This window comes from Ascidia mentula, chromosome 1 (genome assembly GCF_947561715.1).
Source record: "Ascidia mentula chromosome 1, kaAscMent1.1, whole genome shotgun sequence".
NCBI classification, from domain to species: Eukaryota; Metazoa; Chordata; class Ascidiacea; order Phlebobranchia; family Ascidiidae; genus Ascidia; species Ascidia mentula.
The window spans coordinates 19190157-19211017 of record NC_138566.1 but is presented as its reverse complement, the minus strand read 5'-3'; the positions used below and the strand labels follow the sequence as shown (position 1 = coordinate 19211017).

At 38.3% G+C, this 20861-nt stretch overlaps 2 protein-coding genes across 3 annotated transcripts; both read left to right on the top strand.

Annotated features, from left to right (window-relative positions):
- The first annotated feature begins 1405 nt into the window (after positions 1-1405).
- LOC145907953 (cytochrome P450 26A1-like) lies at positions 1406-4464 on the top strand. Its single transcript, XM_082995099.1, has 7 exons — positions 1406-1672; positions 1909-2032; positions 2188-2369; positions 2635-2826; positions 3061-3327; positions 3526-3708; positions 3992-4464. Exons 1-7 carry the CDS (start codon positions 1424-1426, stop codon positions 4379-4381), a joined length of 1587 nt encoding a protein of 528 aa, XP_082851225.1. The 5' UTR covers positions 1406-1423; the 3' UTR covers positions 4382-4464.
- A 3525-nt stretch (positions 4465-7989) lies between these two features.
- On the top strand, positions 7990-11000 carry LOC145904866 (cytochrome P450 26A1-like). Of its 2 annotated transcripts, none has more exons than XM_082992403.1 (7): positions 7990-8251; positions 8479-8602; positions 8733-8914; positions 9275-9376; positions 9605-9871; positions 9928-10110; positions 10401-11000. In XM_082992403.1, the coding sequence occupies exons 1-7, from the start codon at positions 8012-8014 to the stop codon at positions 10788-10790; spliced, it is 1488 nt and encodes a 495-aa protein (XP_082848529.1). In that variant the 5' UTR covers positions 7990-8011; the 3' UTR covers positions 10791-11000. The 2 variants fall into 2 exon arrangements, with proteins under 2 accessions (XP_082848529.1, XP_082848528.1); XM_082992402.1 differs by having other exon boundaries at positions 9185-9376; positions 10401-10939.
- Positions 11001-20861: the final 9861 nt, after the last annotated feature.

Here is a 20861-nt window from a genome sequence, read left to right as displayed (position 1 = left end):
GGTGGAAATCTTCAGGGCCAAATTGCAACAGAATGGGAAATGATTCCCAGAATCAATTCTCAAGCATCATTGTGATGTAACGGAAACCCGTAGGTTACGCTGCCAGAAACAATGTGGTGCTATTGTTATTTTTATCGTGATCTCCTGGCCGCCTGTAGCGTCCGTAAATATGTTTCTGGGTGTGGTGACTAGAGACTAAGCATGTGCATCAAATTTATAATTTAAAAAACTTATTGTTGCATAAACTAAAGCCAAATTGGTCGTTGTGTTGTTTGTAATTTCCGGTATATCGTTTTTGCTGGCGTTGGCCCAAGTCTGACCATGTCACATACATTGAAGGCAACTTTAACTTGCGTTGGTTTAATGCCTGGGCTGCCAAGCCTGCAAACCTCATAATAGTTGTAATCATTTCTCACTTAAATTATTTTATATTTTAATTTTCTGATGTCACATGTATATTGAACAAAATACATGAACAGCAATTGAATTTCCAGTGTGTGAAATTTACTTCTCCATGTTTAGAAATAGATACGTAGAAAAAAATATAAAAACAAGTAGATTTAAATTTGGTTTTGCACAAATTTATTTTATGTTGCAGACAATCCCAAAAAAAGAAACAATTCTATTGCTTTGTCATGGTGTAACAATGCATTAATACATTTCCTTCGTTTTTTTGGTGATTAGGTGATTTAATGTTGAATTGTTTAAGCGTGCTTTATTGCTATCCACATTTAAGCGAGTTAGATCCAACCGCAATTTCTATTTGAATAATAAGACATGTCTAAAAACCGTTGGAAACTACTGTTTTGTATTTGTGCCTTGTGTGCCGAGAATTCGCCATGTCGCAGTTCCGCTTTTTTTAATTATAGACATTTGTCGTGACATGTGATTAAAGAATGAATAAACTAGATCAAATTAAAAACCAAAAGCCCCCGGCAGGCTGTCATGTCTGTCGTGACGTAGTTGTTCGTTCGGGTATGTAGCTGAAATTGCTGCCACAATGGGTTTGCTACTAATTCCAAATTGATTGCACCATGGATTAACACCCGAAAGCCCAGGTCATCGACTCGAAAAGGATCATCCGGATATTTGTTCTGATAAGATTAAGTGCTAATTGCAATTTCCTAATCGGCGCGAACATCCGACACATGCTGTGTTGTTTGAACTACGAAAAAAGGTTGATGCTATAAATAATGAACAAGAATCTTAGAAAATAAATGCAAGCCAAGTATAAAGTTCAGAGGAAATTCGAGTAGTCGAGCAGGAAAGTTTAGTTAGGCGCTCCTAAAGTTGTTCAGCTTTTGTTTTAAAACAGGGACACAATCCATAGTTGTATTTAACTCTATTTGATATATAATATTTTCCAATCATTTTGCATCACTTGATTTCCATTTGAGATAGTGTTTAGCAAACATTGTATAATATGAGTTACTTCTTTGAAAACTTTACCCGGTCAAATGCCCATGACTCTCCGTACCTCCAACGGATGATTTTCGAATTTGCAATGTTAGGAGTAAACTACGTTGTCTTTCCCGTGATTTTGTTTCACATCTCATGTCATTTGTGGGAGAGAAAATGGGAATTAACCAAAGATCAGGGGTCGTCTTTACCACTACCCAAAGGAAAGATGGGAATTCCGTTACTCGGCGAAATGCTTCAGTTTCTTTTCATTGTAAGATTTCAAGTATAACATGCTGTTTTTATGGTGGGGCTTTGTTTTTCTTTGTTGTAAAACGCAAAAGAAGAAATGTCCCGCAAATTATTTACTGGTTGTTAAAATGCATTTTCCTATGCAAATTTTCCGTTAAAATTAATTCGGGTAAAAACCAGTGAAAGTTTTCTAGTTCGGAGAAATACGTATTTCCTGCAAAGTAATGCAATTAAATTGTTCTTTCCTGATTGGCGTCGGGCGAAAAGTACCAAAGAAAGTGCCAGAAGGAATACGGGAACGTGTACAAGTCTCACGTTTTCGGAAGACCGACCGTCAACATAACCGGACAGGAAAACGTCCGCAAAATTCTTTTGGGTGAAGGTATTGCGATTACGATTAAATTAAAGCTGGTTTTTTTTCCGCCCTCAAAACAATGTCGAATATTTTAAAAGAGTACGGAATATATTTTACTGGAATATCCCGTTTTATATAGTTCTGCATAAATTTTACCGCTAATTATTTTTCTCCACTTCAAGGTACACTTGTGGAGGCGGTGTGGCCGGGAACGACGCGACGGGTTTTAGGAACTCATGGCATTGTAAATGGAGACAAGGAAACTCACAAAAAGATAAAACGTCTCGCCCTGAAAGCATTCTCGCCGAAATACATTGGCAAATACACACCCGTGATGAAAAGCAGAATTGAGAGTCATATTCAGGTATGTTGCTGTATACATTTCACCGTAGTAATTGTTTGCAGTGTTATATCAAAGTACTACCTGCAATATAAGTTCTACACTGCCTTGCAAAAGGTTCTCAGTGAACATAAAATTCAGATAATTGAAAACATTTACGTTGTGTAACGCCGCAAAAGTACGCAGACACATGTTGAAAGTAGTTTTAACACCAAATTAAGCGAAACGCTCGTCCCCCTTTCTATTTATGTATCAATATCCCAAGTCCACACTAACTTTTTGTTGCAAGCAATGGCAAGAAGAAGGAGAGGTGTCAGTTTTTGAAGCTTGCACCCAAATGGTTTCTAAAACAATGTTGACTGTCCTGCTCGGAATTCAGCCTGATGATCCAAATATACAACGTTACATCTCAGCTGAAGAAGACATCGTGAATAGTATTCTCACTCTGCCGATCAACTTGCCTGGCTTTAGTTTCTATAAGGTTCGAGTTTTAACGAAAAGAGAAAATGATTCAAGACATGTTTTTTTGCAAACCAAACTTTTTTCGCATCAATTGTGATGAAAAACCTATCTGTATGTCATTGCATTAATTGTACTCGAGTAATTTTTGCCTACAGTAGTAACATTCAAGCCGACAGAATGTTTACGCTGCAGTGTTAATGTTTCCCTCTGTTTGGGTGTTTCAAATGATTTTAAATGTATCTATCATATAAAGGGCTTGAAGGCGCGGAAGTTTATTTTCGACAAAGTGGAAACCGATCTGCGATCTAAATTTCAACCGAGCGATGAAACTGAAAACAACACCGAAGATCTGTTTGAAAGCGTGATTGTGAACATACTGAAATTGGCCCGCGAGGAAGAAAATACGGAAATAACCTTGCAGAACTTGCAAAACCTCGCCCTTGAGTTTATCTTTGCTGGGTCGCAAAGCCTCAGATGCTCATCGTCCCTCCTTGTATTGCATTTGTGTCAAAGGCCGGAGGTATGAAGCGTCAAGTGTAAATTTTGTACAAAGATAAATTTAAATCTTCTAAATAAAAAAGCCAAAGCTAGAATGCTCTTCATCATAATGCTGGTAAACGTCTACCAGCATTATGATGAAGAGCATTTAGCTTTGGCTTTTTTATTTAGACTATTTAACTCCAGATACTTTGCACCCAAATTTAAATCTATTGTGCAGATTGTCGAACGCCTTCGATCAGAGATCAACGACGCCGGATTATGGGAAACTCCACTTCAAAACCTGGAGATCCGAGATCTTAACTCCCTTACATTTCTCTGTCGTGTTGTCAACGAAACATTGCGCGTCACCCCGACCATTCCTGCAGCTGTACGAGTCGCAGTAAAAACGTTCGAAATTGGGGTGGGTTCATTTTTGTTAACATTGGGCGTTACTTACTATGATTTTGCATGGTTTGCCTTGTAATTTGTGACCACAAAAAGGCAGAAATCTAGTCGGTTTTAATTGTATGCACCTATATGTACATGTTGTTTATGTAAAACATTCTGCATTCTGATTTGTTCATTCAAGATTGAACAAACTAAAACATCAATTTGTGAAAGGATGCACAACAACAATAGTTTGTTATTAAAAATTAAACCAATCATTCTTTGCAACTCCCTAAAACGAAACAAATCCATTTTAGGGTTATCAAGTACCTAAAGGATGGCAAGTGGTCTATAATATCCGCTACACACACGAAGATGCGGCTGGAAAAATCCTTCACACGGGCCAGAAGACCGAATTCGATCCCGACAAAGACCTTCACGATCCAACCGCATCAAACGCAAAACTCCATCCCGGCCAAAACGGAAAATCCAAATCCGCCTGCAGTTTCATCCCGTTCGGTAAAGGAGCTCGTATGTGCGCGGGGAAGAATTACGGTCTTCTGTTTCTGAAGATTTTCCTCTTCCAGCTTGTGAAGTCCGTAGATATTTCCCTCGTCTCCGATCCCGTCATTGCAACCGCACCCATGATGAGGGCGTGCAAGAGTGTCAGAGTTGCCGTCAAATCTTACTCTGTTGCGTCAAAGTAGTAAACGCACGGACAACCGAGGAACCGCTTGGAGGAAGTTTTTACAAACACGTTTGTTCTTTGTACATGAGTGGTAACATTAAATTCGACACAACATCGCATTTTCCGATTTCTTCGAATCAAAATGCATACTTTCGTGCTCAGGATATTGCTAATGTTACGTTGGTATAAATTTTGTGTTGGCTTTTTAATCTGCATCAATAACAACCGGACGACCGGCATTGACACCAAATAAACGTCAGCATATGTGCAGTCTATATGTTGCTGTAAAAACCACCCTTTTTTCAATCCAAACAGAAATATTTTTTGTCCATTGTTTTATTTTGCTTTACATTTCGGTCGCGATGATATTACAAGAGTAAATAATATATTGTGGATAAAGAACGAAACGGTTACATAGTTTGAGCTTCTCCCTTCATTGATCACTTCATCGGCATGACGAGACCGGCAACAAGCACAACAAGGAAAACCACAATCAACCCGACAAGCAACGGGGTGTTATTAATCATCGGCCGGTGGCTTTCTGCAAAAATACATGTTCTACATGACACATCAATAAATCACACACACAAGAATGACTTGCTCTAAACAAGATAAGCCTGATAAAGCATAAGTTTCACCATCGATATCGTCAGTCCCTGTGAAGTAACAATATATAGAAATAGCAAGTCGTTGGTTATTGTTGGCAGTGTTTTGAAATTCGCACAAACTGTACCAGAAGCCAAACATTTCAGTAAATTTATCAAATATTTTTGCTTTGGAACCAATGGCGTCGCTGTCAAATGTAATGACTTCGAATTCTTTTTGGAACACATTGGACGCTTCCTGTGTTTTTGACACACTTGCCGCTTATTTGCAAAGAACGGCACATGATAATCTTGTACCGCAGAATGACATGGGATGATTAAAATTTCTGCCTTGCATTTTTTGAACGAGAAAATGACATAACATTTGCATTGAGACTGGCCTACATTGCAGAAAACATTGACATTTTTTGTTTATTTCACTTGCTTCGGCAAAAACTTATGTCATCTTAGTTTGCCGGGTGTGTGGCCAAAATCGATAAAGCATGACGTCACCACTCAAGTGGGCCGTACCTACGAAGTGTGACGTCAATCAGGTCAGATCTATATAACTGTGGAGCTAGACCAGAGCAAAGCCATTTATTAAGCTGATGATGGCATTAGATGTTGCCGAAACGTTTGTATAAATATAACATGTCAATGTTTTAGCAACATGGGTCAGTCTGTTTGTTCTCAAAATTGTGAGTAAATCCGTTGCTAGTGTTTACAAATTTAAATAAATATTTGCACCAAAATGTGAAAAGGTGCAGACACAAAAAACGTAGGTCAAGGTGTTTACCATAGCAAGTCTTCATGTCGTTCAGCAACATGAAACCTCCTGGACAAGCGCACACGCCTTCACCCATCTCGTTCACACTGCAATGATGCGAACACTCCAGGACATTCTACAACATTATTAGGTCTCAATAAAAGAGCGTGATGATTTGCCGAAATCGCGGCAGCAAAATTTGTCAACTTTGTATAAAAAATTTTAAAAATGCTGAAATTCTGTTCCGGGAACATGGCGTGTGGACTAGTCTTCAGAGTGAGAAAAAATTCCACCAAAACTGTCATACATATGGTTGCACACCTTGTGTTCAACGCTTCAGTATAACAATATGAAAGAAAACATAGAACGTGTGATAATCTTACCTGCTGCGAGAATCAACACGAAGCTAATCGATGCATTCTTATGGTCGTTTTTTGATGATAACGGATGTTACTTTAATGCATTGCGTGTGGAATTCCCATTGATTTTCCTTTCTGTCTTGCCCTGTTTCTAAACTTGTGACGTCATCACGTTGTTCCGTGTTTCTTTTTTTCGCTTAATGTTTGTTGTTGTGTTGTGTACAGCCAATAAAGCAGGACTAATAATATTTTCGCCGAAATATGCGCGCTTTGTAGAAAGATAGTATAAAAGTTAGTCAATGAGGAAAGTGAAAGTAACCAGAAAATGACCGAGCAACACTCCGTGTATCTAACTCCATAAACTACCGAGCAACTTGAAACCGAATTAACTTTGCAGCCTTTTAATTATAATAAATTCGACAAACAGAAAACGACACTTACTTTTACAAAACACATAACGTTCGAGGCATCAACCCAATCTTCTACCCTGTTTTCGTGTCCATTCGACTACCTTTGAATTAGGGCCCGCACAGTAACTTATGTTGGATTACCGAAAGGGATCGATACGATTAATACCAAAGACAATCTAACACTATGTATATTGCATTCCAAGTAATTACGATCAATCACAAGGTCGCAACGAATTAAACGAAGCATGAAGTTGATGCGACTGCAATTCGTATTGCTAAGTTGGAAGCAACTGCACGTCATTGGTCGTTGTGTTGTGTTGTGTGTAATTTCCGGTATATCGTCTTTGCTGACATTGGGCCAAGTCTGAGTTTTGTTAATCATGAATTCGTTGCATATGCGTGGCTGTGACGCGGTTCCGGGAAGAGATTATTTGTTATGGCCGTTTTCTAGGTTTTTAATAAAGGCATAAATACCCTACTGGTTTTAAGCAGGTGCTACGAGATTTGAGAAAGATAAACGTTGCACTATGACAGGATAATTGTGTTAATTTTTTAATTGCATTATTATAATGTCACATGCGCATTAAACAAAATACATGCACAGCAATTGAATTTCCAGTGTGTGAAATATACTTCTCCATATTTTGGAATAGATACGTAGAAAAAACAAAAGATGAACAAGTAGATGTAAATTTGGTTTTGCACAAATTTATTTTATGATGCAGACAATCCAAAGAAAAAAAAGAAACAATTCTACTGCTTTGCCATGGTGTAACAATGCATTAATACATTTCCTTCGTTTTTTTTGGTGATTAGGTGATTTAATGTTGAATTGTGTAAGCATGCTTTATTGCTATCCACAATCAATGGACAGCAGTTAGATCTAACCGCAAATCCATTTGAATAATACGACATGGCTAAAAACCGTTGGAAACTACTGTTGTGTATTAGTGCCTTGTGTGCCGAGAATTGTCGCAGTTCTGCTTGATGGAAAAAAAAATTAATTAAAAACATTTGTCGTGACATGTGAACAAAGAATGAATAAACTGAAAGTCACGACAGGCTGTCATGTCTGCTGTGACGTAGTTGTTCGTTCGGGTATGTCGCTGAAATTGCTGCCACAATGGGTTTGCTACTAATTCAAAATTGATTGCACCATTGATTAACACCCGAAATCCTAAGTTATCGGCTCGATTTGTTGTAGTAAGATTAGGTGCTAATTGTAATTTCCTTTTGGGTGCGAACATCCGACACATGCTGTGTTGTTTGAACTACAAATAAAGGTTAATGCTACAAATAATGAACAAGAATCTTAGGAATGAATGTAAGGCAAGTATAAAGTTCAAAGGAAATTCGAGTAGTCGAGAAGGAAAGTTTAAACAGGCGCTCCTAAAAGTTTTATCAGCATTTGTTTCAGAACAGGGACACAATCCATAGTTGTATTTAACTCTATTTGATATAAAATATTTTCTAATCATTTTGCATCACTTGATTTCCATTTGAAGGAGTGTTTAGCAAACATCGTACAATATGCTGAGTTACTTTACCCGGTCAAATGCCCATGACTCTCCGTACCTCCAACAGATGATTTTCGAAATCGCAATGCTCGGATTAAACTACGTTGTCTTTCCCGTGATTTTGTTTCACATCTCATGTCATTTGTGGGAGAGGAAATGGGAATCAACCAAAGATCAGGGGTCGTCTTTACCACTACCCAAAGGAAAGATGGGAATTCCGTTACTCGGCGAAATGCTTCAGTTTCTTTTCATTGTAAGATTTCAAGTATAACATGCTGTTTTTATGGTGGGGCTTTGTTTTTCTTCGTTGTAAAACACAAAAGAAAAAATGTCCTGCAAATTATTATATACTGGTTATTAAAATGCATTTTTGTATGCAAATTTTCCGTTAAAATTAATTCGGGTAAAAACAGTGGAAGTTTCCCTTTCTTTATTTCCTGCAAACTATTGCAACTAAATTCCCTTTGCTGATTGGCGTAGGGCGAAAAGTACCAAAGAAAGTGCCGGAAGGAATACGGGAACGTGTACAAGTCTCACGTTTTCGGAAGACCGACCGTCAACATAACCGGACAGGAAAACGTCCGCAAAATTCTTTTGGGCGAAGGTATTGCGATTACGACTGATTTACGACAATACCGAGTACTTTGAAAGGGCACGGGATATTTTTTATTGGAATATCTCGTTTTATATAGTTTTACATAAATTTTCCGCTAATTATTTTTCTCCATCCCAAGGTACACTTGTAGAGGCGGTGTGGCCGGGAACGACGCGACGGGTTTTAGGAACTCATGGCATTGTAAATGGAGACAAGGAAACTCACTCCAAGATAAAACGTCTCGCCCTGAAAGCGTTTTCGCCGAAATACATTGGCAAATACACACCCGTGATGACAAACAGAATTGAGAGTCATATTCAGGTATGTTGCTGTACACATTTCAAGGTAGTACTTGTTTGTATCATTATATCTAACCACTAAATTAACCTGCAAATATAAGTTCTACACTGCTTTGCAAAAATTTCCAAGTGAGCATAATTTCAGAGAATCAAAAACATTTACGTTGTGTAACGCCGTAAAAGTACGCAGAACCATGTTAAAAATACTTTTCACACAAAAATAAGCGAAACGCTTGTAACCTTTTTTATTTATGTATCAATATCCAAGTTCAAACTAATTTTTCGTTTCAAGCAATGGCAGGAAGAAGGAGAGGTGTCAGTTTTTGAAGCTTGCACCCAAATGGTTTCTAAAACAATGTTGACTGTCCTGCTCGGAATACAGCCTGATGATCCAAATATACAACGTTACATCTCAGCTGAAGAAGACATCGTGAATAGTATTCTTACTCTGCCGATCAACTTGCCTGGCTTTAGTTTCTATAAGGTTCGAGTTTTAACGAAAAGAGAAAACGATTCCAGATATCTTTTCTTACAAACCAATTTTTTTGCATCAATTGTGATGACAAACTTATGTATGTCATTGCATTAATTGTACTCCAATAATCTTTGCCTAGTAGTCACATTTGAGCCGACAGAATGTTTACGCTGCAGTGTTAATGTTATCCTCTGTTTGGGTGTTTCAAATGATTTTAAATGTTTCTATCATATAAAGGGCTTGAAGGCGCGGAAGTTTATTTTCGAGAAAGTGGAAACCGATCTGCGATCTAAATTTCAACCAAGCGATGAATCTGAAAACAACACCGAAGATCTATTCGAAAGCGTGATTGTGAACATACTAAAATTGGCCCGCGAGGAAGAAAATACGGAAATAACCTTGCAGAACTTGCAAAACCTCGCCCTCGAGTTTATCTTTGCCGGGTCACAAAGCCTCAGATGCTCATCGTCCCTCCTTGTACTGCATTTGTGTCAAAGGCCGGAGGTATGAAGCGTCAAGTGTGAATTTTGTACAAAGATATATTTAAATCTATTGTGCAGATTGTTGAACGCCTTCGATCTGAGATCAACGACGCCGGATTATGGGAAACTCCACTTCAAAACCTGGAGCTCGGCGATCTTAACTCCCTTACATTTCTCTGTCGTGTTGTCAACGAAACATTGCGCGTCACCCCGACCATTCCTGCAGCTGTACGAGTCGCAGTGAAAACGTTCGAAATTGGGGTGGGTTAAATTTTGTTAACATTGATGTTGTGGGCGTTACTTACTATGACTTTGCATGGTTTGCCTTGCAATTTGTGACCACAAAAAGGCAGAAATCTAGTCGTTTTTATTTATATGCACCTATATGTACATGTTGTTTATGAAAAACATTCTGCATTCTGATTTGTTCATTCAAGATTGAACAAACCAAAACACCAATTTGTGAAGGATGCACAACAACAATAATTTGTTGTTAAAAATTAAACCAATCATTCTTTGCAACTCCTTAAAACGAAACAATTCCATTTTAGGGTTATCAAGTACCTAAAGGATGGCAAGTGGTCTATAATATCCGCTACACACACGAAGATGCGGCTGGAAAAATCCTTCACACGGGACAGAAGACCGAATTCGATCCCGACAAAGACCTTCACGATCCAACCGCATCAAACGCAAAACTCCATCCCCGCCAAAACGGAAAATCCAAATCCTCCTGCAGTTTCATCCCGTTCGGTAAAGGAGCTCGTATGTGCGCGGGGAAGAATTACGGTCTTCTGTTTCTGAAGATTTTCCTCTTCCAGCTTGTGAAGTCCGTAGATATTTCCCTCGTATCCGATCCCGTCATTGCAACCGCACCCATGATGAGAGCGTGTAAGAGTGTCAGAGTTGCCGTCAAATCTTACTCTGTTGCGTCAAAGTAGTAAACACGGCCCTGAGCACATCCGAGGAACCGCTTGGAGGAAGTGTTTACAAACACGTTTGTTCTTGTACATATTAAGTAACATTGAAATCGACACATGATCGCATTTTCCGATTTCTTCGAATAAAAACGCATACTTTCTTTTGCAATAAAGCAACCCCGCGAGTTCAAAGGGAATTGACATATATTTCCTAACGACACAAACAACTTCTTTAAAATGTAAGGTTTATTTCCAATTTTTCTGTATGTTTTGCTTAAACCGTTTATCATATTTAGCCTCTCTCAGGATATTGCTAATGTTACGTTGTTATAAATTTTGTGTTGGTTTTGTGATCCGCATCAATAACGTCCTGCATTGACACCAAATAAACGTCAGCATATGTGCGGTCTATATGTTGCTGTAATAACCATCCTTTTTTCAATCCAAACAGAAATATTTTTTGTCCATTGTTTTATTTGCTGTACATTTCGGTCGCGATGATATTACAAGAGTAAATAATATATTGGGGATAAAGAACAAAACGGTTACATAGGTTGCATGAACTCCTTCCTTCATTGATCACTTCATCAGCATGACGAGACCGGCAACAAGCACGACGAGGAAAACCACGATCAACCCGACAAGCAACGGGGTGTTATTGATCATCGGCGGGTGGCTTTCTGCAAAAATACATGTTCAAAACCTCAATAAATCACACACACAAGAATGACTTGCTGTGAACAAGATAAGCCTGGTAAAGCATAAGTTTCACCATCGATATCGTCAGTCCCTGTGAAGTAACAATATACAGAAATAGAAAATCGTTGGTTATTGTTGGCAGGTGTTATTGTGGTGTTATATTCGCACAAATTGTACCAGTAGCCAAACATTTCAGTAAATTTATCAATTGTCTTTGCTCTGAAACCAATCGCAATTTCTGCCTTACATTTTTTGAACGAAAAAATGACATTACATTTTCATAGAGACTGGCCCATATTTAAGAAAACATTGACATGTTTTGTTTATTTTCTCGCTTCGGCAAAAACTTACGCCACCTTCAATTTTCTAGGTGTGTGGCCAAATTCGATAAAACATGACGTCACCACTCAAGTGGGCTTAACTACGAAGTGTGACGTCAATCAGGTCAGCTCTATAAAACTGAGAAGCGAGACGAGAGCAACGCCATTTATTAAGCTGATGATGGCATGAGATGTTGCCGAAACGTTGGAAATAAATAAAACATGCCAATGCTTTTAGCAATATGGGACAGTCTCTTTGTTCTCAGAACTGTAAGTAAATCCGTTGTTAGTGTTTACAAATTTAAATATATGTTTTCACCAAAATGTTAAAAGGTGCAGATACAAAAAACCTAGGTCAAGGTGTTTACCATAGCAAGTCTTCATGTCGTTCAGCAACATGAAACCTCCAGGACAAGCGCACACGCCTTCACCCATCTCGTTCACACTGCAATGATGCGAACACTCCAGGACATTCTACAACAGTATTAGATCTCAATAAAAGAGCGTGATGATTTGCCGAAAACGTGGAAGAAAAATTTTTAAAAATGCGGAAATTCTGTTTCGGGAACTGGACGTGTGGATCAGTCTTCAGAGTGAGGAAAACTCCACTAAAACTGTTGGACATGGTTGCACACCTTGTGTTTAGATTAGGATTAACAAACTCATCTAAACACTTTACCATAACAATATTAAAGAAAACATGTATTTGAATAAAAACTGTCAAGAATCCACTATTTATATTTATTGCATCAAATACCTTATCACATTTCAGCTCCTGGTTCTTTTCCGGTGTTTCTACCATGAACGGACCGAGAGACAGCGAGCTGGTTTTCCCGAATGTTTCATCCATGCTTATCGATCGACGACGTTTAAAAGGCAAAAAGCAAGGCTTTAAAGCAAACAACAGTAATTTATGCAAAATAAGATTTATTTCATAATTTGTTTTTAAATTTAGTCTAAAAAAGAAAAATGTCATGCCGGTATATCATTTGTGATCGATTTGATTGAGAGCAACTTTTAAGTACGAACCAATAGACATAATCCTGGGTCTTCAGCACACACGCTCACGCGACACGAGAGCCAAATATTTTGCAGTCCATCGGGCAGAGAATTCCACGTGAAACCAGGAAAAGAAAACCCGAACTTTTGTTGAGTGTCTGGTGGGTAAATTTGAGCAGTAACGCCACTTGGGTCAAATGATGGACACCTGCACGATTTTTAATTTATAGTTTAACAAAAACAAGTCTGATGTTTGATTCTGACAGTTGTCGTCGTAAGTCTTATTTGCAATAGAAACCGTGTTTTATTTTCAACTGTGTGGTTTCTATGTTCACGCATTTGTCTCAGTGAAAAGTGCAGAAAACACTTCCATTAAAAAAATAAATAAAAATGTAGGAAATGTTGCTCATTGGCAATTTATCTAACCGCAAAAAGTTGTATACGTGCGTAGAAATGCATAATAAATCGTACCCTAATCCAATGAGTGAGATACCGGGATCGACTTGATCGTCAAAACCCGCTGCAGTGCAATCCATCACCTAACAAACAAAAACGGTTTTTTCTTGCAGTTTGCAAGTATTTTGAGAAAAGACAGATCTGATTACCTGCATGACAAATCCTGGGGCACTTTCAAGTGTTAAACCGATGTACACATTTTCTCCGTCGAGGATAGTGCTGTCAGTGCTGATGGTGGAAAATTGGGGTGTTTCGTAGCGGGCCATTTTTACCGTGAATTCCGTTTGTTGCAAACCAACAAACACAGGCACTTCTCTGTACAAGTAAGTAAAACATTTGTGGTGCATGGAAGTTTTATAATAGGCTCAATTTTTTTATAAAAATTCCGTTCAATTTCTTTTCTATTTTGTTGCAGTTTTCATGGCATCGAATTTTGTGCCAAACCATTGATGGACGTCGCGCATGATCAATTTTAGAGCAGCGAAATCAATGAATAAATACATTTAAAAATTATATACGCAAATACTTTTGTCCGAGTCAAGGTATTATGTAATCACGCAATACAGATAAATTGCTGGCATAAATGAAGTATTGGGGTCGCAAGCCTATATTAAATAAAAAACAACAAACAACCATACGCTCATGAAACGTTAAACAAAAACAGAGGTGTCTTACGTCAACACAGGAGCAAGAGGACCCCCCAAGGTCAATGTAGAGTCCGAGTGAAAGCGGCATTCGAAGGAAATGATAATCCGTTCCAGATCTTGACTTACAACTCCTATTCCGCTGGGAGGAACAGAACTAACGCGGATCTTGTATTTCTCAGTAATGATGCCATTGCTCACCTGTGAGTGAAATAGGCGCGCTAATTAATTCTAACGATTGTCCACGTTTTCCTTATAGGATAAATAGAACGATGTGAGGTAAATGGAAAACCCAATTTGGCATAGTCCTGTAAACACTTGTTGCTTACATTTCGTTCTGCAGCGCACACGCTCATGTAGCTATGAATTGTGTAGGTACCATTCCCTTCAGTGGTGAAGCAATATCCGTCATTTTGTGGTTGATCAACAAACTGGATCAAGACCTCTCCGTTAGGAACAAGTGTTCGTACATAGCTTTCCGTTAACCTGCAAGCATTACATGTCTTACAGAGTCCATACAGGAAATCTCGGACAAGACTTTTGGTTAAATGCAAAAATGTTTTCGGATTGGTTTCGCAAGACATAAGAAATAAACTTGAAATGCTGTCATTTATTGGGTAGCAAACGTTAATAGCTATTTCAGTATTTTTATGTCCAAACAAATAAACTTTCCCAGTTTTAAAGAAATATAACCGTACGTTGCCATCACAGCTGCAGCCGAGCAATTGAAAGTGACTTCTCCAGGTACTCCGCCTGATCCTAAAACAGTATATGTATCTTATAGGGTTTGGAAGCAACAGGACAGTGGTACAAACTATTTCCACCTATAAGGTCTCATCAATGCTACAGTCATTAGCTGCACTTATGAGACCTTATAGGTCAAAACAGTGTGCACTTGTTTCTGCAGCACAATGAACATTGAAAAAGCTTTAATATTTTTACAATAATAATTAACAGCAAAGTTAACAAAAAGCAACCCATTGGGTTGTGTCAATCTTAACTTTACAATTTCTTAATTAGAACCATAAGAATACCATGAAATTACCTAATGTCGATCGGAAAATAAGGCAACAAACCAGAACACAGAAAAAGTTCTTCATCATTTTTAGATTCAACGCAGATTGTCTCAACACAAAGACAAAGTCGCGAAAATTGGTATAATGTGAACGTGCGATCAGAATAAAACGAAAACTTTCTCCTTGAACAAATACTAAAATACAGTGTTGATATTTAAAAGAAACCAAGCTTAGCGAAAGAAAGGCATTAGCACTGTAAAAACTGTGCAGATCTCTACACTATCAAATATCGTAAAGCACACCAAGCTTTTCTCTTGTCGCCGTTATAAAAAGCCATACACCGCTTTACACACCGAGATGCAACCCCTAACACGATTACAATAGGAAATGATTTAATAGATTTAGACAAGTCGATTGTGCCCGAGTTCTGTTTGTTCGTTTACCGGAAACAGGCATCAGCGCGGCGCAGCTACACAGACGGTGCTTTGTAGTGTTCATTGGAAATATAACTACTGATATTGTCCGTTTATGCTATTTTAATCAACCATTAGTTTCCGTCTCGCTTTTCAGACTTATAAAAATGGGAATGTGTGATTGGCGCATATTACACATGCAGGCTCATATTTTTAATTTTGTGCTTTCGACAGTGGCTTGTGAATTCTTTGTGGTGATTTTTTTTAAAAGTTGTTTTTTTCTCTATTGGGGTGGTGCTGTTCCGATTTGCACGCATTTTTGTCTTCTAGTATTCAACCGAAAAATTGAGTCTAACGCGTCCGCATACGCACCTTCTGTGAACAGACCTTATGCGTTATAGTTACATGGATTTTTACAATGCAATATAATACCCTGCCGTGTATGCGATTTCCTGATCAAAGAGACCCGTTAATTGAACACAATAGCTTTAGATATCTATTAATCACATCCTGTTGTTTCCACCCTGTGGGCACCTCTTCGCGTACAATATACGAACTGTGTGAAGAATACACGCGGTGTATAGTTGGAGCTGGTAAACGAGCCGAATTGCAGCAAACCCATTGAAGAAACCTGTAGTATTTCTAACTTTAAAATTTGAATGCACAATTTTTTAATGGAAATTAATCTTTAACAGGATAAATCAGATACAGAATAAGACATATTTCCTTGAACTGTAACTGCAACAGTTAGTACAAAGTTAGTACTGTAGAAAAATGGAGAAGATTATACTTATACTGATGGGCGCTTTCATAATCGGAAGTGCAAAAGGTAAATACTAATAAAGGTCGAAAGTTCGTATCAAGCAGCGCAGAAATAAACTTGATTAAACTTTTAAGCTACCTGTACATGATGAAACTTTCCCTTTCCGTATACAATTTACGCACGTATTTACAAATTGTTTGCTTGAAATAAATTGTAAACGCGGTTTCGCAATTTAAGTTGATATTCTTTTAAGGTTGCGGTCCCGGTTTGTTCTTGTGCCACTCGAGTGATTTCAGCTGCATCAACGCATCATTAGTTTGCAACACAGTAGGTAACTGCCCATTGTTTGAAGATGAGTTCAGTTGCGACCCAGGTAAGTGCCAACAAGGACCGGCGAGTTGCGTAGTAAATGCTACTTTTGAACATCATAGTTTTTTCGGTGAATTACAAAAAAATTAATAAAAAAAATGAATAATAAATTTTGCATTAACACAATTGAACCCAAAAGGATCTTGGAAGGTTGCGAAACACTTTTCGCACACAGCACCAATGACAAAATATTTCAATTTAATTTTTTGTCAAAGTCAATATCAAATATTTACCTTCAGACTCATTGTAATAAGTTAAATCACTGAATAAACTAAGTAGTTTTGCAGCGTAAATATCACTTGCTCTGTACATTTTTTGAATTAAAATTCAGACGCTTTTTATAACGTCTTTTTTATAACGTGTTTCGCTTATTGTAGCTTGTCCGGGAGAAGTCTTCTGTCCTTCGAGCGGTAGCTGCGTAACCCAACACCAGATTTGCAGCAACATTGTTGACTGTCCGCAGTTACTTCTATCAATCTGTGGCGATGGTGCGAACTTTAAATTTCTTGTTAGAACATCTGCGTATTGATCTTTTTTGTGTGGAAGAAAGCCCTATGTATTGGTACGATCCAAAAATAGTATATGTATAGATCTTTGGACTTCAAACTAAAAATCTAAGGTTTTATGGTTTAACTGGTATGTTCCAAAAAGGGCGGCGCAACTACAAATTAGGTCAATGGTTTAATAACATGTTTGCGTTTGTGGTTACGAACAAGTCACATTCTTTTGACTGTTCCTAACCACAAACGCAAACAAAGCATCTCAACAAAATATCTATATTTTCGGTGTGTTTCGTCCCAACATTTTATGAAATCGTTACCTCTTTATGAAAGTCGGGAGCGGCCGGTTTCCCCCCGAACTAATTCCCTCAGAAGTACCCATGGAGGAAATTACTTTTAACTGTTCGTCTTTTGACGTTTCGGCGAGGTAACAAAGACTGTTTTAACTTCTATGTTTGCACGCAATTGTCAATGTATATTTTTAGCGTTTGTCCGAAGTGAAAAAAAGCACGGGTTTAACCCGAGTTTATAACTCCGGCAACTCGTAACACTTTACATAAGGGACACGTGCTTGTCAATATCCCAAAACACGTTTTTACGTTTGGTTACTACAATATATGCGTACTTTATCTCCGCTGCAGAATACCGGCCAGCTTTATTGGCGACGTTGATCCTGCGCTAGTGGATTTTCAATTCGTAGATGATGATTTAATGAAAATAAATGGAACATGTTATTGGAATCTTGTTGACGGGTTTTATATCGTCACGAGCGAAATTGGATCCTGCATCGCACAGCGATTGGTTAGTGCTGGCGTCAGTAGAACTTTGACGTTTTGAGTAAAAGTTTTTTTCACAAACTTTATATCCGCAGGACAACTTAGGTTTCGTGGTCGACAGATACAAAATTCGAATTGGTGTCGACCAGCCACCAAGCATGGAACTTATCAACCGTGATTTCCAAAGGACCGTAATCAACTTCGAATGCGAATATCTTGGCGACAGCACTGTTACTCTTGGACGCCCACTTGTGCCTGTATTCACGTAAGGTTTTAAACTAATAACGTACATATTTATCTACAGGGTTATCTAAATTCACGCGAACAAATCGCTCTACGGAATGGCATACATTTATACAGACCGTCCTATTCACACAAAATTGCTTTCTGCTAAATATATAAATTTGTTTTCTGCTAAATATCCTTTAAACGAATACTGAACATTAAACACGTCCAGTTCCAAGTCTTTTCCGGGCCCTCCGCAAAGCATCACGTGCTTTTCCCCTGCAGAGACATCGTTACTGACGTTGGAAGCCTGGAGATGAACTTCAGAATCAAACTAGCTCGATACGAGTCGCCCGACTTCTCAACCATAAGCACTGATAGCAACATCTTCGAAGGTTCAACCGTTTTCATTGCTATGACCCTTGAACAAGCTTTTGGATACATGTTACAGGTATTGTAATGATTGTTTTATCTTATTACTTCAATTATTTAACGAAAGACTGTAGCATAATGAACAATACATGCAACGGTTAAAAAGGCATGGGTACCTCAAAATGAAATTTAATGTTTTGTAGCCTGAAACTTGCACACTAGCGGCAAACGAAGATGGGTCTGGCTCAAGCTTTCCAGTCCTCCAAGATGGGTAAGCTTTCCTTTTTCACAAGTTTGTTTCAAAATAACTGAAGCTTTTCCAAATTATTCCCCACGCAATCGTAAAATATTTAAAAATTTATTTCGTAACGAAGATTGTGGCACAGATACAAAAATGTTTGTTTTCATTCCACAGGTGCCCTACTTACGACCAGCCATCGGTAAACATACAGCTTTATCCTCAACGCTCTGCTCAGGTGTTTGCCTTTTCCTTCTCGGGATTCCTGTGGAACGGAATCTCAGATGAGAATCAGAACCTCTGGCTCTCGTGCGAAGTTAAAGTTTGTGCCGAGCACCCGGGAAACTGCAGTCTGGTTTGTTGCTAAGCTTTTACAACTACGTTTTCCTCCCAAAAATAAATGTCTCTTTGATGAAAAATCCATCGTTGCACGTCAACTAAGCAATAAACGTCGACCAACACCAAACGTAATCCAGTGCAGTTCCGTATTCAGCACATTTTCACCCCGATTTATAATTCAATGCAGCCGTGTTTGATTCCCATGAAACGTCGACGCTCTTTGGAGCATCGCAAAAAAACCGGAAAAGAAGCCGTAATCTCCCTCGGTCCATTCAATTTCCAGGAATCAAAGAAGAACAATGAAGTGATATGTGACAAGGTATTGTATTATCCTTTGCAGTATTTGAAACAAGTGGTTCTGTATTTGTTTTTCTTGAGTATTACGATGCTTTTAGGCGACGTTATTAAAAGAAAGGCGATTTTTTCTTTTTTCCTAAAATTAGACACTGGTCTGTCATATGGTTCTTTGTCTCAAAGTCTAATTGCTCTCGTCAAACCAATAACACAATAATTGTACTTAGGAGATGCTCGGGTGTTCGCATCATTGCAATCTGAACGAAGTTGGTGAAGGCGTGTGCGCTTGCCCAGGAGGTTTCGTGTTACTGGACGACATGAAGACTTGTTATGGTAAGTAGCTTTTTCTCCAATATTACCACTTACCTGGAATTTTTTATCACCACACAATGTATACGACTATAAACACATTGTAAACTTGCAGAACTTAAACACCCTCCGATTTACGATGACGCTCTTCTTCTCACTTCCGTGGTTCTCTTCTTCCTAATCTTGCTTGTTGGAGGAATCGTGTTGATCAAGAGGCAAGGAAGAAAATAAAAAGACACTTAACTGCACGATGACGCAGTAACCGCGTCATGTTTTAGTCATTTGACTATGTAACCATCCTATGTACTTTGCCCTGACGTAATTCATGTTGTTTAAACTATGTGATTGAAGAATACACCACAAAGTAAACCGGTTATTTCGGATTCGGGTTAATCGGATTTTAGCCAAATTCGGATGAAATTGGACGTGAATGTGATTTTTCGAATAGCTTCTTTATTATTATTGTGATTTTTCGAATAGCTTCTGTTATTTTACAAATATAATATGCCGGTACAAATACAAAGTTGTCCAAGCGTTGTCAATAACCAGACGGAGACAAAAACAGCAAAACCCAGTGAGATGAGGGGAAAACTAATTTTAATCATATGCAAGAAAAAATGACACATCGCAACACAGAATATGACCTACTGGTATAAAATGTTGAAATGAGACTGTAGTTGTTTCAAAGTCGATGTGCGATCATTAGCACATACTTTCGGCTGCAAGGCAATAAATCATTTTCTGATCTTTCATTGATATCTTTATGCTCGTATATGGAGAGGGCTCTCTATAGCTGTGCTTTTTTTGAATCTATTTTATTCCTTAGTTGCGAAAAACTTGAAGTTAGTTACATGGAATAGAACACCTACAGCTAATATGCTAATCATAGTGGAGCAATCGTTTCGAATATTGCTCTGCGCATCGACAGTGCTGTAAGGTATAACTAAGTTGCAACTCGGCACTCATAGAAGCGGGAAAGCCTTACCCCAACACGGCACTGATGATGAGCACAGCAGTGTACCATGATTAGCATATTAGCTCTGGCTTTTCTATTCCGTTTTATTTTTTATGTATTTTTTATACATATTGCACTTGAACAATTTACATGTTAAATCTTTCTCGTCACGAATCTTTCTGCAGGATTCTTTTCAATGTTTAGATATGTGTTGACAATTTAACCTCTCCGTATACAGATGGCTACTCAAAACCAATTTGGATTAATAGAACTCGGGATCGTTTTTGTGGCGTTTACGTGATTCTCACTGGTAAACAAAATTCGCAACACAACAACAAGATTACATCGCATGCAATGGAAAAGGGTTAAAAACTGATACATCAATAAGTTAAGAACTCAATGATG